Genomic DNA, 23,929 nt, shown 5'->3' on the forward strand with positions numbered 1-23,929 from the left:
ACATCCAGCATACATGGAATTGAAGCTTTGCAAAGAAAAGGGTATAAAACTTAATTTTAACATACAGTGGTGCCCCGCAAGATGAATGCCTCGCAAGACGGAAAACTCGCTAGACGAAAGAGTTTTCCGTTTTGGAGGTGCTTCGCAAAACGAATCTCCTATGGGCTTGCTTCGCAAGACGAAAATGTCTTGTGAGTTCCTGCGGGTTTTTCCCCTTCCCCCCCTTTTTCTAAGCCACTAAGCCGCTTATCAGCTGATCCGATAAGCCGCTAAAAGCCGCTAATAGCGCTAATCTGCTAATCCGTCAATGGGCTTGCTTCGCAAGACGAAAAAACCGCTAGACGAAGAGAATCACAGAACGGATTCTTTTCATCTTGCGAGGCACCACTGTACAATGAGCTGTTTAGCAAAAGGTGAATATACATTAGTGCTGTTCTGTGAACTCTTGCACAAGTAACAGAAGTCTGCTCATTGACAGTGTACCGCAATAATATACCAATGGTACATTACAGAATAAATATGTGGTAAGTTGCTATTTCCATATTGGTATTGTTATTTATTGTGTTTTCAACCAAGTATGCTGCTGTTAGCCTCCTTGAAACTTTGGTGGGAAGGCAAAATATAAATCCTGAAAATAAATAAATACTGTAAATAACATGAATGAATAAGAAGGAGGTAGGTTGTAGCTTATCAGCTCCAGTGGACTGAGAAAGCTTATGAGAAGCAACTTGTAGAAGTCTAATGCAAGAGCTTGCAGAAACATAACAATTTTTTGGATGGGGCGGGATCACTTTTCTCATACAACCCTCTCCTGCTAAGTTTGAAACACCCCTTCAGTGAGCAGAAGAGGGCTCTTCTAGAGGAACCGTTCTAGAGGACCCATTCTCCACACCAAAGCATGTTCTCCATGTACAATAGGGTAATTGCCAGGGCATTCCAGGACATCTTGTGCATCACTGGATAGCATCTGTAGTGGACTTGCTTGTAGTACTTATCATATAATGACTGAGACAGAGACACTAACATTTGTCCTCTCATCCTCAGCACCTGTTGACTGTAGAGGTGGTCCAAGGGAGTATGACATACAACAGGAATAGAGAAAACCTGGTCCCCCAGATGTTATTGGACTCCAGCTCTAATCAGTCATAGCCACCATTGACCAATGGACAAGGATTGTGAGAGTGGTAGTCCAAAAACACTGGGGGGAGGGCACTAGTTTCCAACCCCCAGTGTAGAAACTCACTATCCACAGAACAAATAACAGTAATTCTACTTCTACAAGTGAGAGGAAGGAGCAGTTGGCTCTTGCAAATGCCTAGCAACTCACAAGCAGAGGAGAGATTAAATGGCTTCTATCAGTGTGAATTCAGCATGGCAACTGAATTATACTTAAAATCTGAGACTTGAGAAAATGTACCCTCATCCCTTCCTGCAATCCACAAATCATTTATTCTGGATCAATCTTCCAAAATTCTTCTCATCTGAATTTCTCCTCATATTTTGGAGTCATAGAGTAGATGCTTCCAGAGTGGAATCTGTGCATTAGGGAATCTTCTGTGGTTCCATGGTTTGTTTGTTTTTTGTTTTGTTTTACAGAGCAATGGTCAGTGCATGTAGTCTTTCAGTGCCTTCGGTTTATTGACATCTTTCCTCCATTTCGAATGTGCCTATCTGCGTTAATAAAACACTGCAAAAAAAAACCCAGTATCTAACCACGGGTATGATTGCACTGTGATAGTTTTTATGTGGTGTTTTAACAATGCATATGTGCACTTTTGTGCTCTGATAAAACACTGTAGTAATGAATCTTGATGTGATTGTACATACACTTACATGAGTAAGCTTTTTCCTTGGTAGTTTACCATTGTGCAGGACAACATATGTATATCAGTGAAACACCTGACAGAATGTCATTCTGATGCAGTCATGTACATGATCACATGAAGATCTCTTTGTTCCAGTATTGTATTGATGGGTACATGCTCACTGGTAACACAGAGATGGGTAAAGAGGCAAAAGAACTGTAATCTGTAGCAAACTGTGCATGCTTCAGTTCCAGAGTTAATTTCAGAAGTTTTCCTAGTTAAACTGGAATTCAAGAGAAATAGAATGCAGGGCAGACTAAATTAATGGAAGAGCTAAGGAAGGGAATGGGGAAAATCTTATCCCTAATCTTCTCAACAAGACCACATGACAACTCTTAATTTATACTAGAGCAACTGGTTTGTTAATTGCAGACAAAATAGTTCAGACTGTAATAGTCATCTTGCTGGTGACAGTGTTCAAGAACTGCCAACCTCCTCCATTTTTTTGGACACAGAACACTGTTGCAATCTTTTCAAGTAGTTCTGTGTTGAGCTGAATTTCCCTGTGTTTCATTGTACTGTTCTTGCTCTTGTCTGTTCTCCTATGACAGTGTGTCATTGTCATGTTTGTCAAGACAGGACAACTTCTACCATGATGCATTGCTACACAGGTCTATGTTGGGGCCAAACTCTCAGATGTCCAATGCAAAAGAACACCCCAAATTGTATTAACAGTACTTTAGAAGTTGAGAGGTAGTGTGTTGCATATTGTCAGTAGGGTAGTCTTAGAAACTATATACGTAGAAGTCGATTGCCCCTCATAGTGAATAATATTTGGGAGAAAAGAAGCCCTTATTTTAAAATGAGACAATAATATTATGCACTCTGTTCCGGGACTATAATTGGCTGCATTCCTGCAGTTTGTATGCAGCACTGCCAGGGCTGGGCATGTCCAGCTCTGTTAAACAATTGACAATCACAACAGTTACCTGTTTCGCAGAGAGGATGAGAAGATTAAATTGTGTCCCCCAAGCAGGTTATTGGCATGATCACTGATTTTCTAAGTGGGCTATGTGGGCTCCAGCAGATTGAGGAGTCTTGTGGGCTCCTTTTGTGCATCACCATAGCTGTTTTGGGGCTGGTGTATAATAATTGATAATATATCAGTATTCAAATTAGGCAATGCATCAGTGGAATACTATGCACAACTGTACAAGGTGTATATGCATGTGTGATCATGATGCATGAAAATCTACATGCAGGTTTAATTCTCATTTCTAAGAACAGGAGATTTCTCAAGAAGAACACAGCTTAAGTGTGTGTGTGTGTGTGTGTGTGTGTGTGTGTGTGTGTGTGTGTGTGTCTGCAGATAGTGGTCTGGGTATTTTTTCCAACTCCCTTTCAAGCCAATACACTTTTAAATGAATCATATTATTGTGAAATAATGAGATATCATTTATGTACAGAATACATAATTATGCATTTTCATATCTGCAGGGTTTTTTTAAAAAAAACAGAAACAATTCCATATACTAGCAATATACATTTTGTAGAGCTGAGCCAAAAACTCTCCTACCTCATCCACATTGTTGGCACCCTACAAACAGGGGGTCCCTCTCTCAATTTTTTTTTTTTTGGGGGGGATATCCCTACACACAGAGACAGCATGTTTTCCTTATTCAGTCTGGTGCCACTGCTTTGGGGCATTATTTTATTCATATATTTTTTATTTTTTTAAAAAAATCAAGACTCCAGACAGAGTGAGGGCAGAAAGCATTGCCCTCACTCTGTTTTGACTTCAGGTTCCATGTAGCCAAATATCATTGTGTACATTGCAATGAGATTTGACTATGTAGTAACATTAGAAGCCGAATCAGATTAAGGACAAAACATGCCAGTTCAGTTTGGAATCCTATGTGCAAATAATAGATGTGGAAAATTGTGCTCTGCAGCAGCAGGAAGGGCGGTTCACTGCTGCTGTCAGGATCACAAATAAGCAACCAATAAGGTTAGCAGTGAGGGCTTTGTGAACTATTTTAGCCCCTGAAAGCCCCTCTTTTCAGAGCAAAAGTGTCTGCTAGTGATCTTTCAGTTCTATCCTAGTATTAAGTTAAAACCTCCTACTATTACAGTACTAAACGTGTGTTTTTCTTCTTCACATTTTTCATTGCTAGACTTCCCACGGATAGACTTTAAACTGTTTTGCAGCAATGGGTAGTTTTGTGTTACTCCTTGGTGAGGAACTCAAAGCACAGTGAAGTGACTTGCCCAGGGCCGTGCAATGCATTAGTGGCAGTTATAGTTGTAGAACCCAGGAATTCCTGTTTGCGGAGATTAGCTATCAGACCTTGGAGCAATGCTCAGAAATCTATAAAAGATAAAGCCAAACTGGGTGAAGCGCTGCAATACTGTGTGCATTTCAAGCTTAACATAATGGATATAAAGTCTAATCATGCTTTTTTTCCTTCTTCCCCACTTTTGGACATTTTCTTCATCTGACTGCATATTTAGAAGAAATGCATATTCCTACTCCTATTACTTGTAAGTACCTAGCTGAATATGACTTTTCTTGAGCATGTTCATTAGAGTTGCAGGGTTTTGTTTTGCTTTTTAATTTTTACAAATTACTTTTTATTTTACCAGTCACATTTTCTTTTCTTTTTCTCTTTGTTCATTTTGGTTTTTGTAGCACACAACATTTTTAAAGCACATCATCTATTCAATATCCACACAACCACCTTTTTGTATTCATGAAGCTAAAAAAAAAAAAAGTCATGGGGACTCAATATGGCTACTTCCATATTGAGAGCCAGTGTGGTGTAGTAGTTAAGAGCGGTGGACTCGTAATCTGGTGAACCAGGTTTGATTCCCCGCTCCTCCACATGCAGCTGCTGGGTGACCTTGGGCCAGTCACACTTCTCTGAAGTCTCTCGGCCCCACTCACCTCACAGAGTGTTTGTTGTGGGGGAGGAAGGGAAAGGAGATTGTTAGCCACTTTGAGACTCCTGAAGGGGAGTGAAAGGCGGGATATCAAGTCTAAACACCTCTTCTTCTTCTTCTTCTTCTTCTTCTTCTTCTTCTTCTTCTTCTTCTTCTTCTTCTTCTTCTTCTTCCTTTTGCAATTAAAACCCCTGCCTTTATATCTCACTCACCCCTTGCAGTCTTGCTGATTATCATTTCTTTCTGGTGTAGACTAATAGGAAAATAGCAAGCTAAGCGCAAAAGTTACTGTAAATTGTACTTCACTTTGAAAAATACTGTTTCCAAAAGCAGGTGGTGAGCATCTAGGGTACTCACTGTCTTTGCTGCTACTGCTCAAGAATCGTGAACCTTTCTCTTTTCTAGCTGATGGGAAAGGAGGGTTGAGCAGCAATGGCTGGTGTCCGTTAGGACTGGTATGGTGGAAGGGTGGGAGGGCAACAGTAGGTGGAGCTATAACCAGTGGCAGGCAGAGCCCTGTCTCACATTATCCTTTCTGCTGAGTTCTACAAGGAACCAAGTGCCAATCTAGATGTGATGTAGGACATCCATGATTAGGTTATCCTGCACTGTAATCTGCCGTGTCATTTAGGGTGGCAGGGAATGCAGCCCCCCCTCCCCCAACACAGCTTTCTTTCTGAAGGGACTCTTTCTTGTCAACTTCATTGCCCAGATAAACTCTAATATTACATTGTATTGCGCTAATATATAACTATGGAGACTGTGAATATAGTTTCTAATTTTTATTGTTTACTTTCTTGTTATTTGTTCCTGGAAGATCATTAATGAACAGAGAGGTTTTTTAAAAAAAAAATCCATGGTGGTGGAAGTTTCAGATAAGAACCACACTACTTATGAAACTGCAGGTCCCTAATACCCAGAGGGAGACTAGTTATTCAGCGGATTGGAAAGCACATATAGTGCATCCTCCTGGGCACGCTTGTATTCGAGGAATTTGTTTAAATAGTGGAGCAGACATGGTAATGAGGAGGAGAAAATAGTAAAGGTAAAGGTAAAGGACCCCTGACCATTAGGTGCAGTCATGGCCAACTCTGGGGTTGCCGACTCTGGGGTTGCGGCGCTCATCTCGCTTTATTGGCCAAGGGAGCCGGCGTTTGTCCTCAGACAGCTTCTGGGTGATGTGGCCAGCATGACTAAGCCGCTTCTGGTGAACCAGAGCAGCGCACGGAAACACCGTTTACCTTCCCGCCGGAGCAGCACCTATTGATCTACTTGCACTTTGACGTGCTTTCGAACTGCTAGGTTGGCAGGAGCAGGGACCAAGCAAGGGGAGCTCACCCCATCGCCGGGATTCGAACCACCGACCATTTGATTGGCAAGTCCTAGGCTCTGCGGTTTAACCCACAGCGCCACCCGCGTCCCTGAGGAAATAGTAGAGAATTGCAAAACTTTGATAAGTCCTTTCTGTCTTGCTCTCAGATAGCAAAACCCTTCTATCTAATAGCACCACCCTTCTGCCTTGCTTTCAAATGTTTCTGGGGGTGCTTGGCAAATGATCGGTGAGTACACAGTAAAAAGATGCCCTCTCAGGTGTTCAGGGTCACTGTGAGATGGAAATGAGTTGAAATGAAATCAAAGGCAGGTGGCTCTTTCATGGGGGAAGAAACCTTTCAAGAAACCAGAGGACAGATTTCAGCACAGCACTAGATAAATTAATGAGGGGTGGAAGAACCACATAGCACATTTCCTGCCTCATCACTTGTTGAGGTGCCACACCAACACCTATTACTTGTTGCTCAAGTCATATTGGGATCTACAATTTGTGAGTGAAGTGTAGCTACAATGTTCTGTGAACCGCCCTGAGACCTCTGGGTATAGGGTGGTATATAAATTCAATAAATAAATAAAGTAAAATACAATAAAATAATGTGTTATGCAGAATACACTCCTGAAAGCTGTTTAAAAAACACTTGTCTCAGGAGTTTTTAATAAAGGTGTGTACACACTCCCATTTACTCCACATCTAATGCACTGTTACCACTGTTTTGTGAAGCCATGCGCACATAATATTTGCTACATCCTACATTGTTCCTGTTGTTGTTTGTTAGAAATACTGTGTTTTGATGTAGTCCCCCACCATCAGCTTACAACCTATTAGAAAATATAAGCTATAAGGAGCATCCATGCCCTCCTCTCTGCCCACTGGTGTGACTATATAGGATATGACTTGTAAACACATCCAGCCATGCTGATGTGTACAATGAGGTGCAAATGTGATTTGAAATGCAGCCAGGGTGTGTGTATGTGACCTTGCTGCATTTTAAGCTGGTAATGTGTACACAGCTTAAATTTGTTTTAAAGGGTTAATTTGTTTCACAGGGAATTCCCGTGTGCAATCACTTCTTACTGAAATAATAATCTTCCAGACATAAGGTCTGCTTTACATGTTAATTGAAGCACATGGTTCCTGTGACCTTTGTAATTGCTCCCATGCTGCTCTGGGAATGTATAATCTTACACTCGTATTGTTCAGCTGCACTTGCATGTTTACATAACATGCCACTGAATCCCTGGGGTGGTGTGAGTTACTGGTGTATGACATAAACACTTATGACAAGTACAACCAAACAGTATGGACTTGAAGGTTCGCTATACTCCTTGGAGTGTAATTGGAGCAGCCACAAGAATGGCAGCAACCACAGCATGCCAGGCAGTGTGCAAAAATCATCCAAAGGTATAAATGCTGGTGGGCAGCTCTGAGTTCAAGTCCAGATATAAATTTCAGGGGCTCATAAACATTGCATATGGAATAGACAGGGACTTTACAAAACTCTGAAATTCTTCTACGGCTCAGATTAAAATCTGAGCCATAGAAGAATTCACAACTCCTCTGAATTGACCATCCAAAACACACTTTTTATCCTTTCTTTCCTTACTTCTTGGCAGATAATGGCAGCAGATAGAGGCAGCGGGGGGGGGGGGTAGGTTGATAGAGCTGCATACAATTCTTAATGACTATTACTGTTATACCAATATTGTTGTTGGAGTGTAATATAGGCTAAAGCCTCTTCTTTTGTTGCATTTGGCTATCTTTATGAGTTTGAGGAATCTGTGGCACTACATCTTGTCTCATCTAAAATATTTGGAGACTTCAACAACTCCAGTATGAATTCCCAGCCACCATTTCACCGCACACTTAACATCTACTATAGAAAACTGGTATTGTGCAGGGAATACTTTTCATTCTCACTTCAATCACGTACATAAGGCAATAGATGGAGTAGATCCTATAGAATAATTTTGGGGGAAATTATACCTGCGGTTTTGGAAAATGGCACCATTTACATGCTGAATCTATTTCTTGTTTTCTTGAGATACATGAAGCTAAATAAAACCTCAATTCTCTTTCTAGTTTGAAGAAACCTTTGATCTTACATACTTCACATAAGGTTCCCATGCCAAGCCCCTTTGAGATCATTGAAAAGAAAGCTGCACAACGGCACTACCTATTAGAAGGATTACATTTGGGCAGACCCTTTTTATGGGTTGCTTGAGCAGTGGCCAGACAAGCAAGTGTTGCAGATGGAATAGCACTTTGTACAATGGAAGTGAAGCAGAACAGATACCTTCAGAGAGACAGAGCCTATTATATCCAAGGCTCATTGTGTCCACAGTCACACATTTCGCCTCCTTCACATATGTTGCTCAGCCTCGCTGTTTCTCTCTATCTTCTCACCCCCATCAAAGAATTTATCATACCACTTCTTCCTAGTTTCCATCCTCAGCCCTTATGAGTTGAGGACATAATTTTGTAGCATTTATATCACTGTCTTCCATCACAGAACCCAAGGTGAAGCACATGTGGTTCCCAGGTGGTCACCACCCAGTTCTAGACCTAGTTAGCTTCAGAAAGGTGGTGGCCTCGTGTGCCTTCAGACCATATACTGGAATAGCCTTGAACAGAGAATGTCATTAAGAAGACTAGAGCACAAAGGTTCTTTATCCCCACATAATTTAAGTAAATAGCTCTGTAGCCATTGCACATCTTAATTGAAACCTGGTCCTTATTAGGTGCTAATTATAAATAACTTCTACCCTGCTGCCTCAAAAGCATTCTGATAGACTACATCCCCACATTCTTTCTTTGCTCTTGGGCAAATGAGCGCAATACATGCAGTAATTCTTTGATATCGACATGTTGATGTTAAATTTATGTCAGCACACACTGGTTACTTCTGTTACATTCTTCTCTGAAGTATCCATCCAGCAGCTGTTTCTTCAGACACTTTTCCATTTACATAATGAATGAAACACACACATACGATGGTGAGTTTCTTGCTAGCTTCACACTTTATACAGCCTATGCTCTGTGATTGACATTAATGTGATGAAAGCCACTTCCCCTGGATGTTCCAGTTGTTGTGTTTATGGGAAACTGGTCAGAGAAGAAAGCAGGAGTTGTCATTGATACAGGTTGTCAGGACTTCAGAGATAGCATTTCAATTGCCTTATTTGTAGAAGGGAAGCATTTTCAGATAAATGCTTCTGTCACTCTGAAGACAGCTCAACACACCGGCTGACTATCCTCTGCCTTGGTTCTGCATGTTAGTTAGAGCTCAAGGTCTAGCAATTGTAGTTTCTTTAACTTTTTTGTCATTTTATTTACCCCTTCCCAAGAAGGATCTCAATGCCTTCAATAGCTTAAAAAGCAACAAACTAATTTGAGTTTGAGAATTTGCGTTGAGTTTGACTTTTTCATTTGGGTGATGGTGGTTGAAGAAGGGTCTCTAGATATTGAATTAATGGCTCTTTTTAAAAAAAGTTGTCAAAAGCTGTCTATTTTGTATGCTCCCCCCCCCCCTGTAATATCTCTGCATCTTGAATCACAAATGCTCACTCCAAAGTAAAAGTGTCTTGTTTTCACAGTTCTGATTTACCTTTTTTATTGCACTGCTACAGTCACAGTTAGGTGGAAGAGAGAAACTCTTTTAGTGTCACCTAAATGAGACACTATTGACACCTCTTCCAGAACCATCAGCAGCTCACCAACATATTTGAAATTCATCTGAAAACATTGTGTGGTTTTGCACAAAGTAATTGAATAGTTAACTCAGAGACAATTCAGCATAGTGGAGATGTTGACAGCTGTGGCCTACACATAATGAACTGGTTGACTATTAACCATATGCCTTATTGCAGCGTGGATCAACCCATGTCCTGTGTGAAATGGCTCTCAAGCAAGCAAGAGTAGAGGCTGCTAATCACCATTGGAGTGCCTTCTATGACTTGTTGTTGTTTAGTCGTGTCTGACTCTTTGTGACCCCATGGACCAGAGCATGCCAGGCACTCCTGTCTTCCACTGCCTCCCACAGTTTGGTCAAAGTCATGTTGGTAGCTTCGAGAACACTGTCCAACCATCTCGTCCTCTGTCATCCCCTTCTCCTTGTGCCCTCAATCTTTCCCAACATCAGGGTCTTTTCCAGGGAGTCTTCTCTTCTCATGAGGTGGCCAAAGTATTGGAGCCTCAGCTTAAGGATCTGTCCTTCCAGTGAGCACTCAGGGCTGATTTCCTTAAGAATGGAGAGGTTTGATCTTCTTGCAGTCCATGGGACTCTCAAGAGTCTCATCCAGCACCATAATTCAAAAGCATAAATTCTTCGGTGATCAGCCTTCTTTATGTCTACATATTAGAGCTTGTTTTGGGAAGGGCTGTAGTAAGCACAGGCTTTGTATACCGAAGGTCAATAAATCCTTGTCTGAAACCCTGTAAAGCCACTGCTAGATGGCCCAATAGTCTGACTTATGAAAAAGCAGGTTCTTCTGTTCCTGGAATTCCCTACCATGCAGTATAACATTCATTTGAAATTCCCTATTCTAAATGTTGAGCTACAGCTCTTATAATGATTAGGAAAGCCATGAAAGGTTCAGGGAGGACTGGAGTACAGCTCAAAGAATGTTTCTTCACTACTTAGCTCTCCTAATGTTCAACATGCTGGCCCTCATCTATGCAGGGCAGAAAACTGAGCTATGGTTTTGCTTTTCTTAGTGCTAAGTGAACGGAACAGAACTCTAGCAAATTCCAGCAAACCTCTCTGTTAGTGTCCAGGTTAGTGTGTCTCAGAAACCCCTTGTGTCCACTACAGGAAAGAGAATCACTTTGCTGGCTTTGGAAGTGCTTTGGTGCACATGCATTTGAAGCCAAAATATTCCATTTTGTGGGGACTATTCAGTCTCAAAACAGCATTGTTCATTTCCTGCAAAAGCAAACGAAGCCTGCCAGATCCAGCCCTTTGTCATTATCAACATTGTGAAGAAACTGAAGCATCAGAGCATCCAGCCACCTATTGCCAGAGATAATTTAAGCTGAATTTAATAAGCAATTCTCAGCTTTGTTTACAAACCCCTTTTAAAGCCTCAATAGTAGCCCAGAGTGCTCATTATTAAGGACATATTCATTTTAGATTAGCATTTCCCACTGAGAAATCTGACAAACCTCTGGTGCCAAGTACTTTATGTACCTGTGTTCCATTAGCAAATCCAGAAATCTGCCATTATTCCAGATCACACAGACCAAAATACTGAAGTCATGTATGGTAAAAAGATATATAAAAACAAATTTCACCTGAACATTTACAGCAATAATATGGCCCTTCTGCAATATATATAATATCCTCCTTTCATAAAGTATATATCTATACATTGTTTTCTTGGACTCTCAGCTCAGTGCTTTTGTGCTTAGCTTGAAACAACAGAAAATAGGAAAATGGGTTCCTTTTTCCATCCACTGAAAATGTGATACCTGCCAGGCAAATTACACCACACTGGTACTGCAGCCACCCCTGTCTGTCATGTCGGGATAAGCAAAAGAATGGCATAGGCTGACATCACCAGTGTGTGTGGACTTAGGGGGCTGAATGTTTAACTCCCCCATCCGAACAGCCATATATTATCTCCCTCAGCTTTTAGTACTGTGCACACCCTTCTAGGAGTGAGCTCCTTTGAACTCATTTGGGCTTATCTCAGAGGGGACATGCATTGTATTGGGCTGTTGTATGAAGGCTGATACATCACCCTAAGGTTTGTGTCTTGAGAACATAAACGTTGGTAGGAAATGGTTGGTGATAACTGGTTTTGCTATCAAGTAGTTGGCTTTTCGGTGAAAGGGGGTGCAAGAATGGTGGAGTAGAGTGGTGGAGATGTCCTCCTGAGAGTAGTCTCATGGCCACTTACCATGATTGGGTACGGGCAGGGCAGGGAGACTATGAGGTCAATGCTGCGTGGCCACACTGGCAGAGCTGGCTGAAGTAGAATCACAGAATGAGCCATTTGTTGTTGTTTAGTCATTTAGTCATGTCCGACTCTCTGTGACCCCATGGACCAGAGCACGCCAGGCACTCCTGTCTTCCACTGCCTCCTGCAGTTTGGTCAGACTCATGTTGGTAGCTTCGAGAACACTGTCCAACCATCTCGTCCTCTGTTGTCCCCTTCTCCCTGTGCCCTCAATCTTCTCCAACATCAGGGTCTTTCCCAGGGAGTCTTCTCTTACCATGAGGTGGCCAAAGTATTGGAGCCTTAGCTTCACAATCTGTCCTTCAAGTGAGCACTCAGGGCTGATTTCCTTCAGAATGGATAGGTTTGATCTTCTTGTAGTCCATGGGACTCTCAAGAGTCTCCTCCAACACCATAATTCAAAAGCATCAATTCTTCGGCAATCTATGAGCCATAGAAGCATAAAATTGTAGAGTTGGAAGGGACCATGAGGGTCATCTGGTCCAACCCCCTGCAGTGCAGGAATCTTTTGCCCAACGTGGGACGGGAACCCATGACCCTGAGATTAAGAGTCTCATTCTCTATGCATCATGAGCTATCTTGAGCACCTTAATTCCGCTGAAAAGTTATGTAGTAGTTGATTGTTTCTTTCCTTCATTGCAAACAACTGAAATGTTCAGAATCCTGTAATAAGACTGTGATGGTGTTCATTAAAACTCACTAAAGGTTGTAAAGGTACCTCACTGGAAACAAAGTGCCTTATAGTGATCGCTTCTCCTACTGGAGCTCCCTTTGTTTCAGAACCAACTCAGATGTAAGAGCAGCACTCCGAAAGTGTTGGTTGCCAAAATCGCCCCAAACCAAAATACTGCAGGACCACTGATGTACAGACACAGCCTTAGCAACTGCGAGTTTTCCCATTTCAGGAGCAGCTTGATATTTTAGATGTCCCTTCCATTGCAATAAATAAAGAAGCTCACATTAGTGACAGCTCCTCCTCAAATGTGCACTGGACCTTCGTTCTGTACAACAACCCACTAAGACTGGGATTATATATCCTGTGCTGCTGGAACTGCTAATTTCCATTCATTTCAGTAGGGGTTGAACATAGCATCCCTTGTAAATATTTAGGTATTGATGTTCTTTCCATTATTTATACTCTGCATTTTGACTCAAGGCAGCTTGCAAAAATTATGGCTGCAGTTTACACAGCTAGTCTTGGGTCTGGCTGCCCATATTTGGTAAACATGAAATGTAATTGAGGCTCCAAAGCTTTAATGTCTCTATCCAACTTCCTGTCAAAAAGGATTAACAGCAAAACAGGCTGAGGCTGCAGTTCTGGACCTGCTTACTAAGGAGTAAGCCCAATGGGACTTACATCTGAGTAAACATGAATTGGCTTGCACTGACAAACCTTTTTAGTGCCTTCCCCTCCCCCCTCATTCTCACATTTTGAAATAAATTGATTTACATTTTACTATATTTGTTCAATGTTTTGTCCCCCCCCAAAAAAAAACAACAACAGAAGATTAGTTACTTTACGGCATTAAACCAAAAGCAACACATTTGGATATATATTTTAGCAGCATGTGATATTTTGAAAAGTTTCTGCGATAGATTTGTCTTAGGTGAGACTCTAGGTCCTATTATTTATTTTTATATATTTTCAATATTTCTATGCTGCCTCTCAGGACAAGCCCTCTGGAAGTAGTCCACATATAGGAATGAAGAATAAATTAATTTGGTTCCCATTTTAATGTGAACCTAGCTACTCAGGAATTTGCAGTCCCTTAACAGATAGACAAACCCAAATGAAGCTGCTTTAACACACACACACACACACACACACTTTTCCAAATGCCATTCTTCAACAAAACTATGGATACAAATTACAAAAATACATATATTAGGGGAAAGTGCATACAGAAATGTGCACATTGGTGAAAGTAACTTGTGAAAAGGGGAAATTGCTTGCAAAATATGTATGCCAAGCACAGCATAGGTCAGCATAACAAAACAGAAGGAACCATTTAAAACAGACACACGTTTTCAAATTAAAATAGGCAGCCCAGAATCAAAACAAGAATCAGATCAAAGCAGGTTCCCAGCAACACAAACTTTCTGAACTTGCTCCATACAAAAAAGTGTGGCCATGTCATTGTTGTAATCAAAATGTTGTATGCAAATGGTATTTTCAATCCCTGGCATGGTTCAAACAGCCATAGTAGAGAGACTGAGGGAAACAGACAACAGCAGTAAGCTCTGGAAAAGCATGTGATTCCTATTTGTTGCCTCACAGCAAATGAATGCAAAGGCCACTCTGGGTAGGAGTCATCCCATCAGTTGACAAGGCTTCAGCAGTCACCTTATTCTGATGTTTAAATGTGATTCATTGTCATTAAAATTTCAGTTCTGTTGTGACTTTTCTAAATAAGGAGCAACCTATGGTCCTAAAGCAGCCTTCCCCAACCTGGTGCCCTCCATATTTTGTTAGACTACAACAACAACAGCATCCCTAACCGCTACCCATACTGGCTGAGGGCTGGTGGGAGTTGCAACCAAAGCCAATCTGTAGGGTACCCAATCAGCTTGGGGAATTCTTTCTAGGTATATGTGCAACCATGGCTTTTCAGCAAGGCTTACTTGGCAGACTGCAGTATTAAATAAGCATGGTTGATAAATAATTGAAAAGAAAGATTTTCTATGCAAGGATCCAATTAATTTTTCCTTAAAGATGGAGGCATGTTTTAGGCTCATCATTGATTGTGAGCAAGTCAATTTAGTTTGTGGGAAACTGCAATCTCTTAACATAATTTAATTACATTATTCACATTTCAATAACAAAGAAAATAAGATTAAAGTCCCTGCTTACAGTAATCTTCCTTTCTTTCCTTATATTTGTTTGTTTTATTTTCTTATCAATGGAGGCCATGTGAGCAAACTTCTTTTCTGGTGCAGAAGATTTATGTGGTATCTTTCCGGGCTGCTGGTTTATAGAATGTCAAATATTCATTCTGAATGAGTCCCCCCACCCCACCCACCACCTTCAGATATGAATGAAGACTTGAGCAGCCAAATGTCAACAGAAGCCGAGTTGATCACTCTTCTCCATTTTCATACAGCTGGTAGTCAGAGGCAAACAATGGGATCTCCCATTGTTGGGTAGGTTTGGGGTGGGGGCGAGGAGAGCAATTTTAGAGCTGACAGTGGACTGGTTGTTTATTATTTCAAAGGTTTTGCTGTCACTCTTAATCATTTCTGATTTTTACACTCAATGCAGGCAAATCTCCTGTAGAAGGGTGGTTAATTTAATGTGACTTCTCTCTCTCTTACAGGCCTAGTGCCTCATTTTAGGATATTTCTGCAGTCCATTTTGGGAAAGTGTGAGAAAGAAGTTGCATACAGTTGCTCTTACACCAATTCTGTCTCAGTGGGTAGCTTTGCTCTGTCTAAGTGAAATGATGAGCCTTGTTCAAAGAATTGCAGCCACATCCCAAAATGGTTTATAGTTGATAGAGGTAGGGTAGTACACTACTAGTAATTCTGGTGAGATGTTATATCTCCACAGATGAATATGACATCTCAACATTTGAGATCAGTGTGCTGAACTGTTTATTTTATTGATGTTTCTTGGTGCAAGACGAAGAAAATTTCATGCAAACATTTTATATATAATATTACTTGGCCTCTTTTCTCATATTCAGTTTTAATGTGGCAAAGCCAAGATAAGATGACATTTCTCAGGTGAGCTGTTTCTTCTCAGTGAATTTCCACAAGGAAAGAGTAGGGACCTAGTGTTTACTAAAGAGGGGAACTTCTAATTCACATCAAATTCACTAGTAAAATAAAGAGAGAAATAACTCTGCTTATTTTCTGACCAAGTACATTTTCAGAAATACATTAGCCTACTCTCTTACAGCCCCTCCCTATCACACACTCAACCTTGTGGAGCCCAAATAACCATTCCTTTTACCTTTTAAGTGATGTTCTGTCAGCTATGAAGGGGAAGGAGGGCTTCTTGCTCTCCCCTCTATGACAGCATATCAGCAGCATGTCAGGTGTCAGAAAGAGGATGGTGAGAAAAGCTTAGTTTGTTCTGCTGCTAATGCTCCTTTGTTGTGATCATGTAGGTGCTCTCAAGCCTGTATCTAGACTTGAGGCCAGTGTGTGTCATTGACAACAGAGGCATCAATAATTTTCTGAAGATCCTTGACATGTAGAGGGTTCACAAGGTACAATAAATACAGGATTTGGGGATCTTATGATTCATAGTTGCTCATAGTGCTTGCAAGGAGCACCAAATATTCTATGAGCTCTGCTCCCTATTCCTATCTTAAGACCCTAGAAATGTACCTTGGAGAAGGAAAGGAGGTAGCAGTGGTAGGTTCTCCTCAAGGATCATTCTCACCACATGGGACCAAATTCAGGAGAACTACTCACCACCTGAAAATGATAGGTAGGAATTAATCAGTAGTATTTCCAACCAAATCTGATGTGTATATGAAATGTGGACTGTGTCTTCTGTAACTAATGTGGTATATGCTTCTGTTTAGAAATGGCAAACAGGAAATTACTAGGTGGCACTCAGTAGGCCATTTTAAGAACATAAGACTCCTGCAGTATTAGGCCAAGAGTCCATCTCCATAATCCTGTTTCCAACAGTGGCCAGCTAGATGCTTTCAGGAAAAGTCCACACACAAATAGTGTGTGAAGGAAACAACCTTCTTCTGCTGTTTTCTGCCTTCTCTCACAGCATCTAATATTTAGATGGATATTGCCTCTGAAAACAGAGCAGTGGTGAGGAAACTCTGGCCCACAGGACAAATTAGGCCCATGAGCCTATCTAATTTGGACTTCAAGGCTGTTATGGGAACAACCAAGAGCCTCAGAGTGTGCTTCTGATTTCCTTGGCTTGCATTTTTGGACTGTTTAAATTGGGCATGGAATGCAAGCCCTGCTGCCTCAGGCAGGATCATTTCTACTCGGAAGCTCCCCTAAAACCACAACTGCAAAGGGACAATTGGGAACTTTAGAAAGAGTTGTCAGCTGCTCCTTTGCAGACCGGACTTGTATTTGGTGCTGCTTCGATTTGGAGCCAAATACAAACCTTATTGCTTTTGGGGAGTCTGAATTTATCTGATGCCATATCACACCGTTGAACTTTTCCCCGAGCCAAAACCATGATGTATGTCTTCCAGGATCTGCTCCCGGGTGAGTCTCGTGACCTGTGTTATGCTCTCAAGTGCTTTATTCAGGGTGAGAGAGCAGGGCATGAAAGTGAGAGAGAGAGTGGCAGCCAAAATGGCTGCCGTGATCTCACACACCAGGATGTCCCTTTTTTCAGAGCACTTGCGAAGTATGCCATATCATGTCAGGTAACTAAAACAGGTGTATAGGTCAAACCACAGAGGGTTGCCACTTTTGATCCTACCCATCAGATGAAAATGGTTCACTGCCCATGACATCGAGGGTTTCACAAGTGAATAATACCCCAAACAAGAATGTTTTTCAGCCCAGGATATATATAAAGTGTCACTGTTGCTCTTGATGTCGTAGGAATCAGGGAGAAAAACATATATTTTTATTAAAAAAAATATGAAAATGCAACTATTTAATGGTAGCTTTTCATTACATTTACACTCAGGTATGGGGAATCAAAAACTCAGTTTAAGCAACTGTGTCAACAGCACCTTAAAGAGTGTTTCCTTTTGTGTGATACCTGCTCTTTTCTGTTAGGCTTCTTTGGAAACAAGGTAAAGCGACAAAGCCCCAACCTGAAATCCCCACACATTGCCCCAAGGTGACAACCAGCTTTCCACTTTAGATTGGTATATGGGGAAGAGACAAGGCATTTCTCAAGGGAAGTAGATTTGGCCCTGGACTTTTAGGTATTGATCTAGTGTAAACTTATCACTGGGGAATTTCAGGCTGGATTTAGGCAGTTGCCTGGTATTTTCCCATTAATATCTCATTCTGCCGTTTTCTCTTTTCCTTGGCCCTACTTTTATTTGCTCTCAGTTTACATGACACTCCATTGCTAGTTTCCATATGCACTCTCCATTGCTAATGCTTACAATGGAGATGCAATGTGATGCTTCCTCACATTTGCAAATAGACCTGCATGTTGCTCAAAACCAGAAATATTTTCTCTCTCTCTCTCTTTTAAGGTATTATTTGGTCAGCTTTCAGTTGTTTTCTTTCAGTTTGATCAGTTAAGAAATGGTAAAACCAAAACAAAAACTCTAACAATGGTTTCTTCCCTCTTCAAAACACCCTGAAGGAAACTAGCCAAGAAGCAAAAGGAGACGCAGAGCAGCAGTCAGAGAGAAATGGGACCTGTTGCTTCTTCAGACAAGACTGCTACGAAACTCAGTTCTGCTCATAATGAAGAAGCCTTTTCTTCAAGCTGCCAAGATGTTAATGGATTCAGTAAGTTTTACTTGTTTGCAATTGGTGCCTCCATATTCAGAAAGCTTTATGGTAATTAAAGCTCTTGGATCCCATGGGAACAAAAATCTTAAGGATTTGAAACGTATTGCAAGGGAAACAACAGTAATAAAAATAACTGGGAGAGTGAAATGTCTCCATTTCCGTTCCTGAGATGTTTCTCTTTCTGCTACAGGTCTCTGTTTTTCTAATGTCACTTGAATAAAAGTATTAAAATAATTCATTTTAGCACCTGAGCAATTTAGGCAAGTTTCTGTTTCACTGAATTCTGACTTAAGTAGAACAACTGCACATGGTTCTTGAACTGACTGTGCAACCCCCAAACAGACAAACCAACCCCAGGGATATTTGAAGATTGGGGTTCTTCATGACCTAGTGGCCATACAGCAACCATACAGTTGCCACAGTTCATCAGAGCAGGAACAACAGCTCCAGGTCAGGTGTTACATGTCCATAGCAACCTATTCCTCTATTACTAGGTCCAGATCAACCCAGCATTGTTACACAGCTGCTGAGCCCTGCCACATCCCATGCCTGTGGTTTGAGTGCCCCCTGCCCTGGCACTGGAAGGGAATATCACATCAGTACAGTGCAGCTGATGATGGTGCTGATAGAATTTAAATTTCCTCTAAGATTGAAGGATATGTCTTGCTGGACAGCTGAGGAAACCCACAGAAAACAGAGCACTTCATCTGTGCTTATTTTTTTCCTCTCCAAAACAACACATGGCTCAGTTATTAATCAATACTATCTAAAACTATGCTAAGCTGTTTTAGTTAGAGAGTGCAGGTTCACAGGCAAAGTTAGAAACCAGAAATGTGGTCAGTGTTAGGGGACACCTGGAAACTACAGACATTCCACTTCCACCTGCAACCATTCTCAGTAGCTGTTAATGGAAGGGCTGTAGCTCAGTAGCAGAGCATTGGCTTTACATGAAGAAGGTCCCAGATTATATCCCTAGAATGTCCAGGGAGGGCTAGGAGCCACAGAAGCAGAAATGGCCCCAGCTTTTGTGCTCATTTGTGGTCAGGAATAGGACTCTGGCAACTGTGAGGGAGCCAGTGTGGTGTAGTGGTTAAGAGCAGTAGACTCGTAATCTGGTGAACTGGGTTTGCGTCTCCGCTCCTCCGCATGCAGCTGCTGGGTGACCTTGGGCCAGTCACACTTCTTTGAAGTCTCTCAGCCCCACTCACCTCACAGTGTTTGTTGTGAGGGAGGAAGGGAAAGGAGATTGTTAGCCGCTTTGAGACTCCTTCGGGTAGTGATAAAGCGGGATATCAAATCCAAACTCTTCTTCTTCCAAACTGTAATGTCTTAAAAATCAGGAAACATAAAATAATTCTGTGGAGTGTGGAATCTGCCATATAAGAAGCCTTGTATTGAAGCTGCTGTGATTTTACCCAGTACCCTATGGAACAAATGGATATAGGTACCTACTCAGTGAAGAAAGGAGATGGCAAGGAAGATCAGACTAGGGAGCTAAAATTATACACAAGTATCTGTAGCATCCAGTGAGGTACATTACACAGAGCACATCTCCTGAAGCGTGGCATCCCATGAGCATGATGAGTGAGACGCCGTATCAAATGAACAATGATACACTAATGATCCATCCAGCACAGAGGCACTGCTGTGCCGACACCACACTGATGGACTGTCATGCAGTAGGTCATACATAAAGCAGATGTGGCAGGAGCGGTCCAAAGGAGTACTCTGCATCATGGACACAACCAGGTTGACAGCTGTTGGAAAGTAAGAGAAGAAAAAGGAAGATAAAGTTTAGGATTTTATCACAGGTTGCTTATTCAGGAATCTCAGTTTGGAAGCCAAGCAGTTTTGCTTTGAAACTAAAGGGCGTGAAATATTCACTTCTGAAACAGAGGACATTGCCTAAGGAAGTCCACGGGAAGGTGTTATGCTAGCATGACATCTGATGTTGCATTCAAAGCCATGCTGTCATGTGCAGTTATAAAGTTAGCATTGCCTACTGGGAACTTAGATGGGAACAATAAGTGCAAAGATGATGAGTGCAGAAAAAAGTTCCTTATGAGTATTATTAGAGCTGACACTGAAGTTCACCAGTTGTGAAATTCAGGTTGAATACCTAACTCCTGCAATAGCTAAAGCTTTCCTCCAGATCCTGAAAGCCTCAGCAAAAGCTGCAAGACTTTCAGCATATTTCCTCCACAAAAATCAGTTGAGTACATTCACTATACTGTGTATAGAACAAGAGAAAGGTTGTGATTGTTCTATTTGTATAGAATAGTAAACCCTTGTTAGTTTGGGGGCAAAACAACACAGTGGTGGTTCATGAAGGGGTTTCATCCTCCCAATTGTGGTGGAGCTGAACTTGGGTGGGGATGGGACAATGAGGAGTAGCAAACCATGGGGAGCTCCAGAGTTGGAGGTGGTGGCTCTGCTGATTTGGGCATACTGGTGGGGCTGCTGCCACCAGCCTGGAACTCCATCAACCTTGCTGCTTCACCCTACATGATCCCTGTCTAAATAAGCACAACACGATCACGGCTGGGAACACACTACTGCTTCCATATACACACAAAGCCTCAGAAGCCACTGCTGTGTTGCTTTGAAAGCACTGGCAAACCGATTCTTACATATTAGAATTCAACGTTTTAAAGTCTGTATGACACAGTGTGCTATCACTTTGGGTTATATCCAATGTAGTGGTAAAGTAAGCATCCTGTCAGTGACAGAATTTCTACTTGTGCAACTGGGCTTTTTCTCCCTTCTCCCCTTGCGTATCCCCTAAATCTGTTCTGCGTTTTCCCCCCAACCCTTCCTAGGAGATTTGGGGAGGGGGGAGGGCAAGAAGAGGAGGAAAGTACTATTGTCCAAGCGGAAACCGTTGCACTAATGAGACGAGGAAGTTGAGTACTTCAATTTGCCTTAGCATTCTGAAACTGTATTTATTGAGGCACTTTTGTTTTGTTTAATAATAACTGAATAATTAATGATGATGATTTTAGAAAAAGAGAGAGGTTTCCGTCTGGAAACCCAGGAAGTCCCAAACCTTGAGAACAACAGAGTCTTGTGTAAGGGTGTGTGTGTGTGTGTGTGTGTGTGTGTGTGTGTGTGTGTTAGTTTACTTGGTTCTAGCTGCTCTTTGTCAGCTCAGTTACTAGCACAATTTTAGCCCTGGCTCAGGACTTCCAAAGAAAATCCGACTTCTGGATTTGACTTGGCAGAACAAGGAATATACTTCTCCATGGAGATTCAAAGCATCTCTTGGTATCTTATTCTGGCTTGTCTTCCTTCTGAATCTCCTGTTGTCTGCATAACTGCCAGGGCCACTTGGAATCAGAGGCAAATGGTGTGCTCAAGGGTGGGAACAGGTTAAAACAATGACAAGCTTGAAGAGCCAGGTGCAGGCACTATAGACCACATCAAGCCAATGATTAGGTTACAGGGAAGAGAGAAAAAGTGCAGAATGGGCAGAGGCAGGAGGCATCGGCCAAGAGAGTCAGGCTCTGGAAGGCTGGAGAGGTGATGCAAGGCACAAGATTGTGTGACTACTCAAACAACAAATTGCTTAGATTTGGGATGCAAAGGTTAAGAGAGTTTTTACGCAAAGCCAACAAGACTTCTGAGTCCTCTGGGCTAGGAACAGCAAGGCCTTCAAGCTGTCCTGGTGTCTGCAATAGTAATAGGAAATCTAGCCTTTGTTCTAAGATTTACCAGTTTATTTTTCAATGGCAGTTGAAGTCACAAGAGTCACTTGCATTTACTGGATAATTCAGCGTGATGCTGCCTGTGGTGCTGTAGAACTGAGTTCACTAGTGAAATTTAGGGTTTCCTATAGAACTTGTTTGGGGGGTGTGGGTGGTGCTGTGGTATAAACCACAGAGCCTGGGGCTTGCCGATCAGAAGGTCGGTGGTTCGAATCCCTGCGATGGGGTGAGCTCCCATTGTTCGGTCCCTGCTCCTGCCAACCTAGCAGTTCGAAAGCACATCCCAGTGGGATGGTAAACGGTGTTTCCATGCACTGCTCTGGTTCGCCAGAAGTGGCTTAGTCATGCTGGCCACATGAACCGGAAGCTGTACGCCGGCTCCCTCGCCCAGTAAAACGAGATGAACACCGCAACCCCAGAGTCGTCCACGAATGGACCTAACAGTCAGGGGTCCCTTTACCTTTTTAATAGAACTTGTGCAGAAAGTTTACTATAAAGGTAAAGGGATCCCTGACCATTAGGTCCAGCCGTGACCGACTCTGGGGTTGCAGTGCTCATCTCGCTTTATTGACAGAGGGAGCCGGCATACAGCTTCCGGGTCATGTGGCCAGCATGACTAAGCCGCTTCTGGCGAACCAGAGCAGCACATGGAAATGCCATTTACCTTCCCGCCGGAGTGGTACCTATTTATCTACTTGCACTTTGATGTGTTTTCGAACTGCTAGATTGGCAGGAGCAGGGACCGAGCAACGGGAGCTCACCTTGTCATGGGGATTCGAACCATCGACCTTCTGATCAGCAAGTCCTAGGCTCTGTGGTTTAACCCACAGCGCCACCCGCGTCCCTCATCTACTTTAGGCGATGGTTTTTAAAGACTCGTGTTCATCGATACATATCCAGAGAACCAGTCTATCGAGTGCCTATATGCTTAGTAGTATACACTTCCTTTTCTTAAGGGAAGACTTTGGCTCCTTAAGAGATTTGTACAACATGTGAGTTAGGTGCATTAAATGCCATCAGTGAAATCTTATGCGGTACAGTTCCCTTGTTATAAACAACCTTGTTAACAGTAGATTCTACTGGCACACTAGTACTTTGTTCAGTTTCCCATGGGACAATACTTTGGAAAATTGCTTGACCTGCTTTTTTTTAAGTGCAATAGAAATATCTGTAGGCTTGATACAACTCCACCTGGAGTCTGTTAGAATAGCACTGTTCGCCCCATGGAGTAATTCTGATGAGCTTTTATTCATTTGTAAATAATGTTTACTCTGGAGATCTAGAAATTGCTTCTGAAATTGCTTTGATGTATATTGGATTTTATCTACTTTTATATGGTATTATGGAACAATTATTTCTATTTTATCTATTGACATCTCTCTTTTTAATGTACTGTGGGTTTTTTGCATTAACTCATTTCCCGTCACAGTGAAGGTGAAGACAAATATATAATTGTAACACTGGAAACAAATGTGAAAGGACTGCAAACCACATTTTCTGAGACCTGAGTATCATAAATCCTTAAATATTGGCTGACCCATGTAAAGCCAGCTTCCAAGACGTATTAAAATGTAAAAGTGTTGCCTATACTATGATTTTGACGATTAAAAAGCTTGAAGATTGAAGGAAGACATCTTAAATCTAGAGAAAGTGTGGGTTTCTTGTTTGAATCCCCACCCCCACCCCCACCTCCAATTGTGGGGGTACCTCTCTTCATGTACAAAGCTAGCATGTACAAAGCTGAATTTGATCTCACCACCCCACATTCATAACAACACT

General features: G+C 41.9%; 1 protein-coding gene across 17 annotated transcripts in view; it reads left to right on the forward strand.

Moving 5' to 3' along the window:
• Window positions 1-23,929, forward strand: part of PTPRT (protein tyrosine phosphatase receptor type T) — a 592,781-nt gene that overhangs the window by 511,505 nt on the left and 57,347 nt on the right. For 12 of the 17 annotated variants that reach the window (XM_083507878.1, XM_083507892.1, XM_083507887.1 and 9 more), the window contains 2 exons: window positions 4,317-4,346; window positions 18,295-18,443. In XM_083507878.1, the coding sequence (XP_083364004.1) occupies window positions 4,317-4,346; window positions 18,295-18,443 (179 nt within the window). The remainder of the gene's footprint in view (window positions 1-4,316; window positions 4,347-18,294; window positions 18,444-23,929) is intronic. The other 5 variants (XM_083507891.1, XM_083507893.1, XM_083507885.1 and 2 more) reach the window with 2 other exon arrangements.

The sequence above is a fragment of the Podarcis liolepis genome (genome assembly GCF_965112155.1).
Source record: "Podarcis liolepis genome assembly, chromosome: 6".
Taxonomy (NCBI): Eukaryota; Metazoa; Chordata; class Lepidosauria; order Squamata; family Lacertidae; genus Podarcis; species Podarcis liolepis.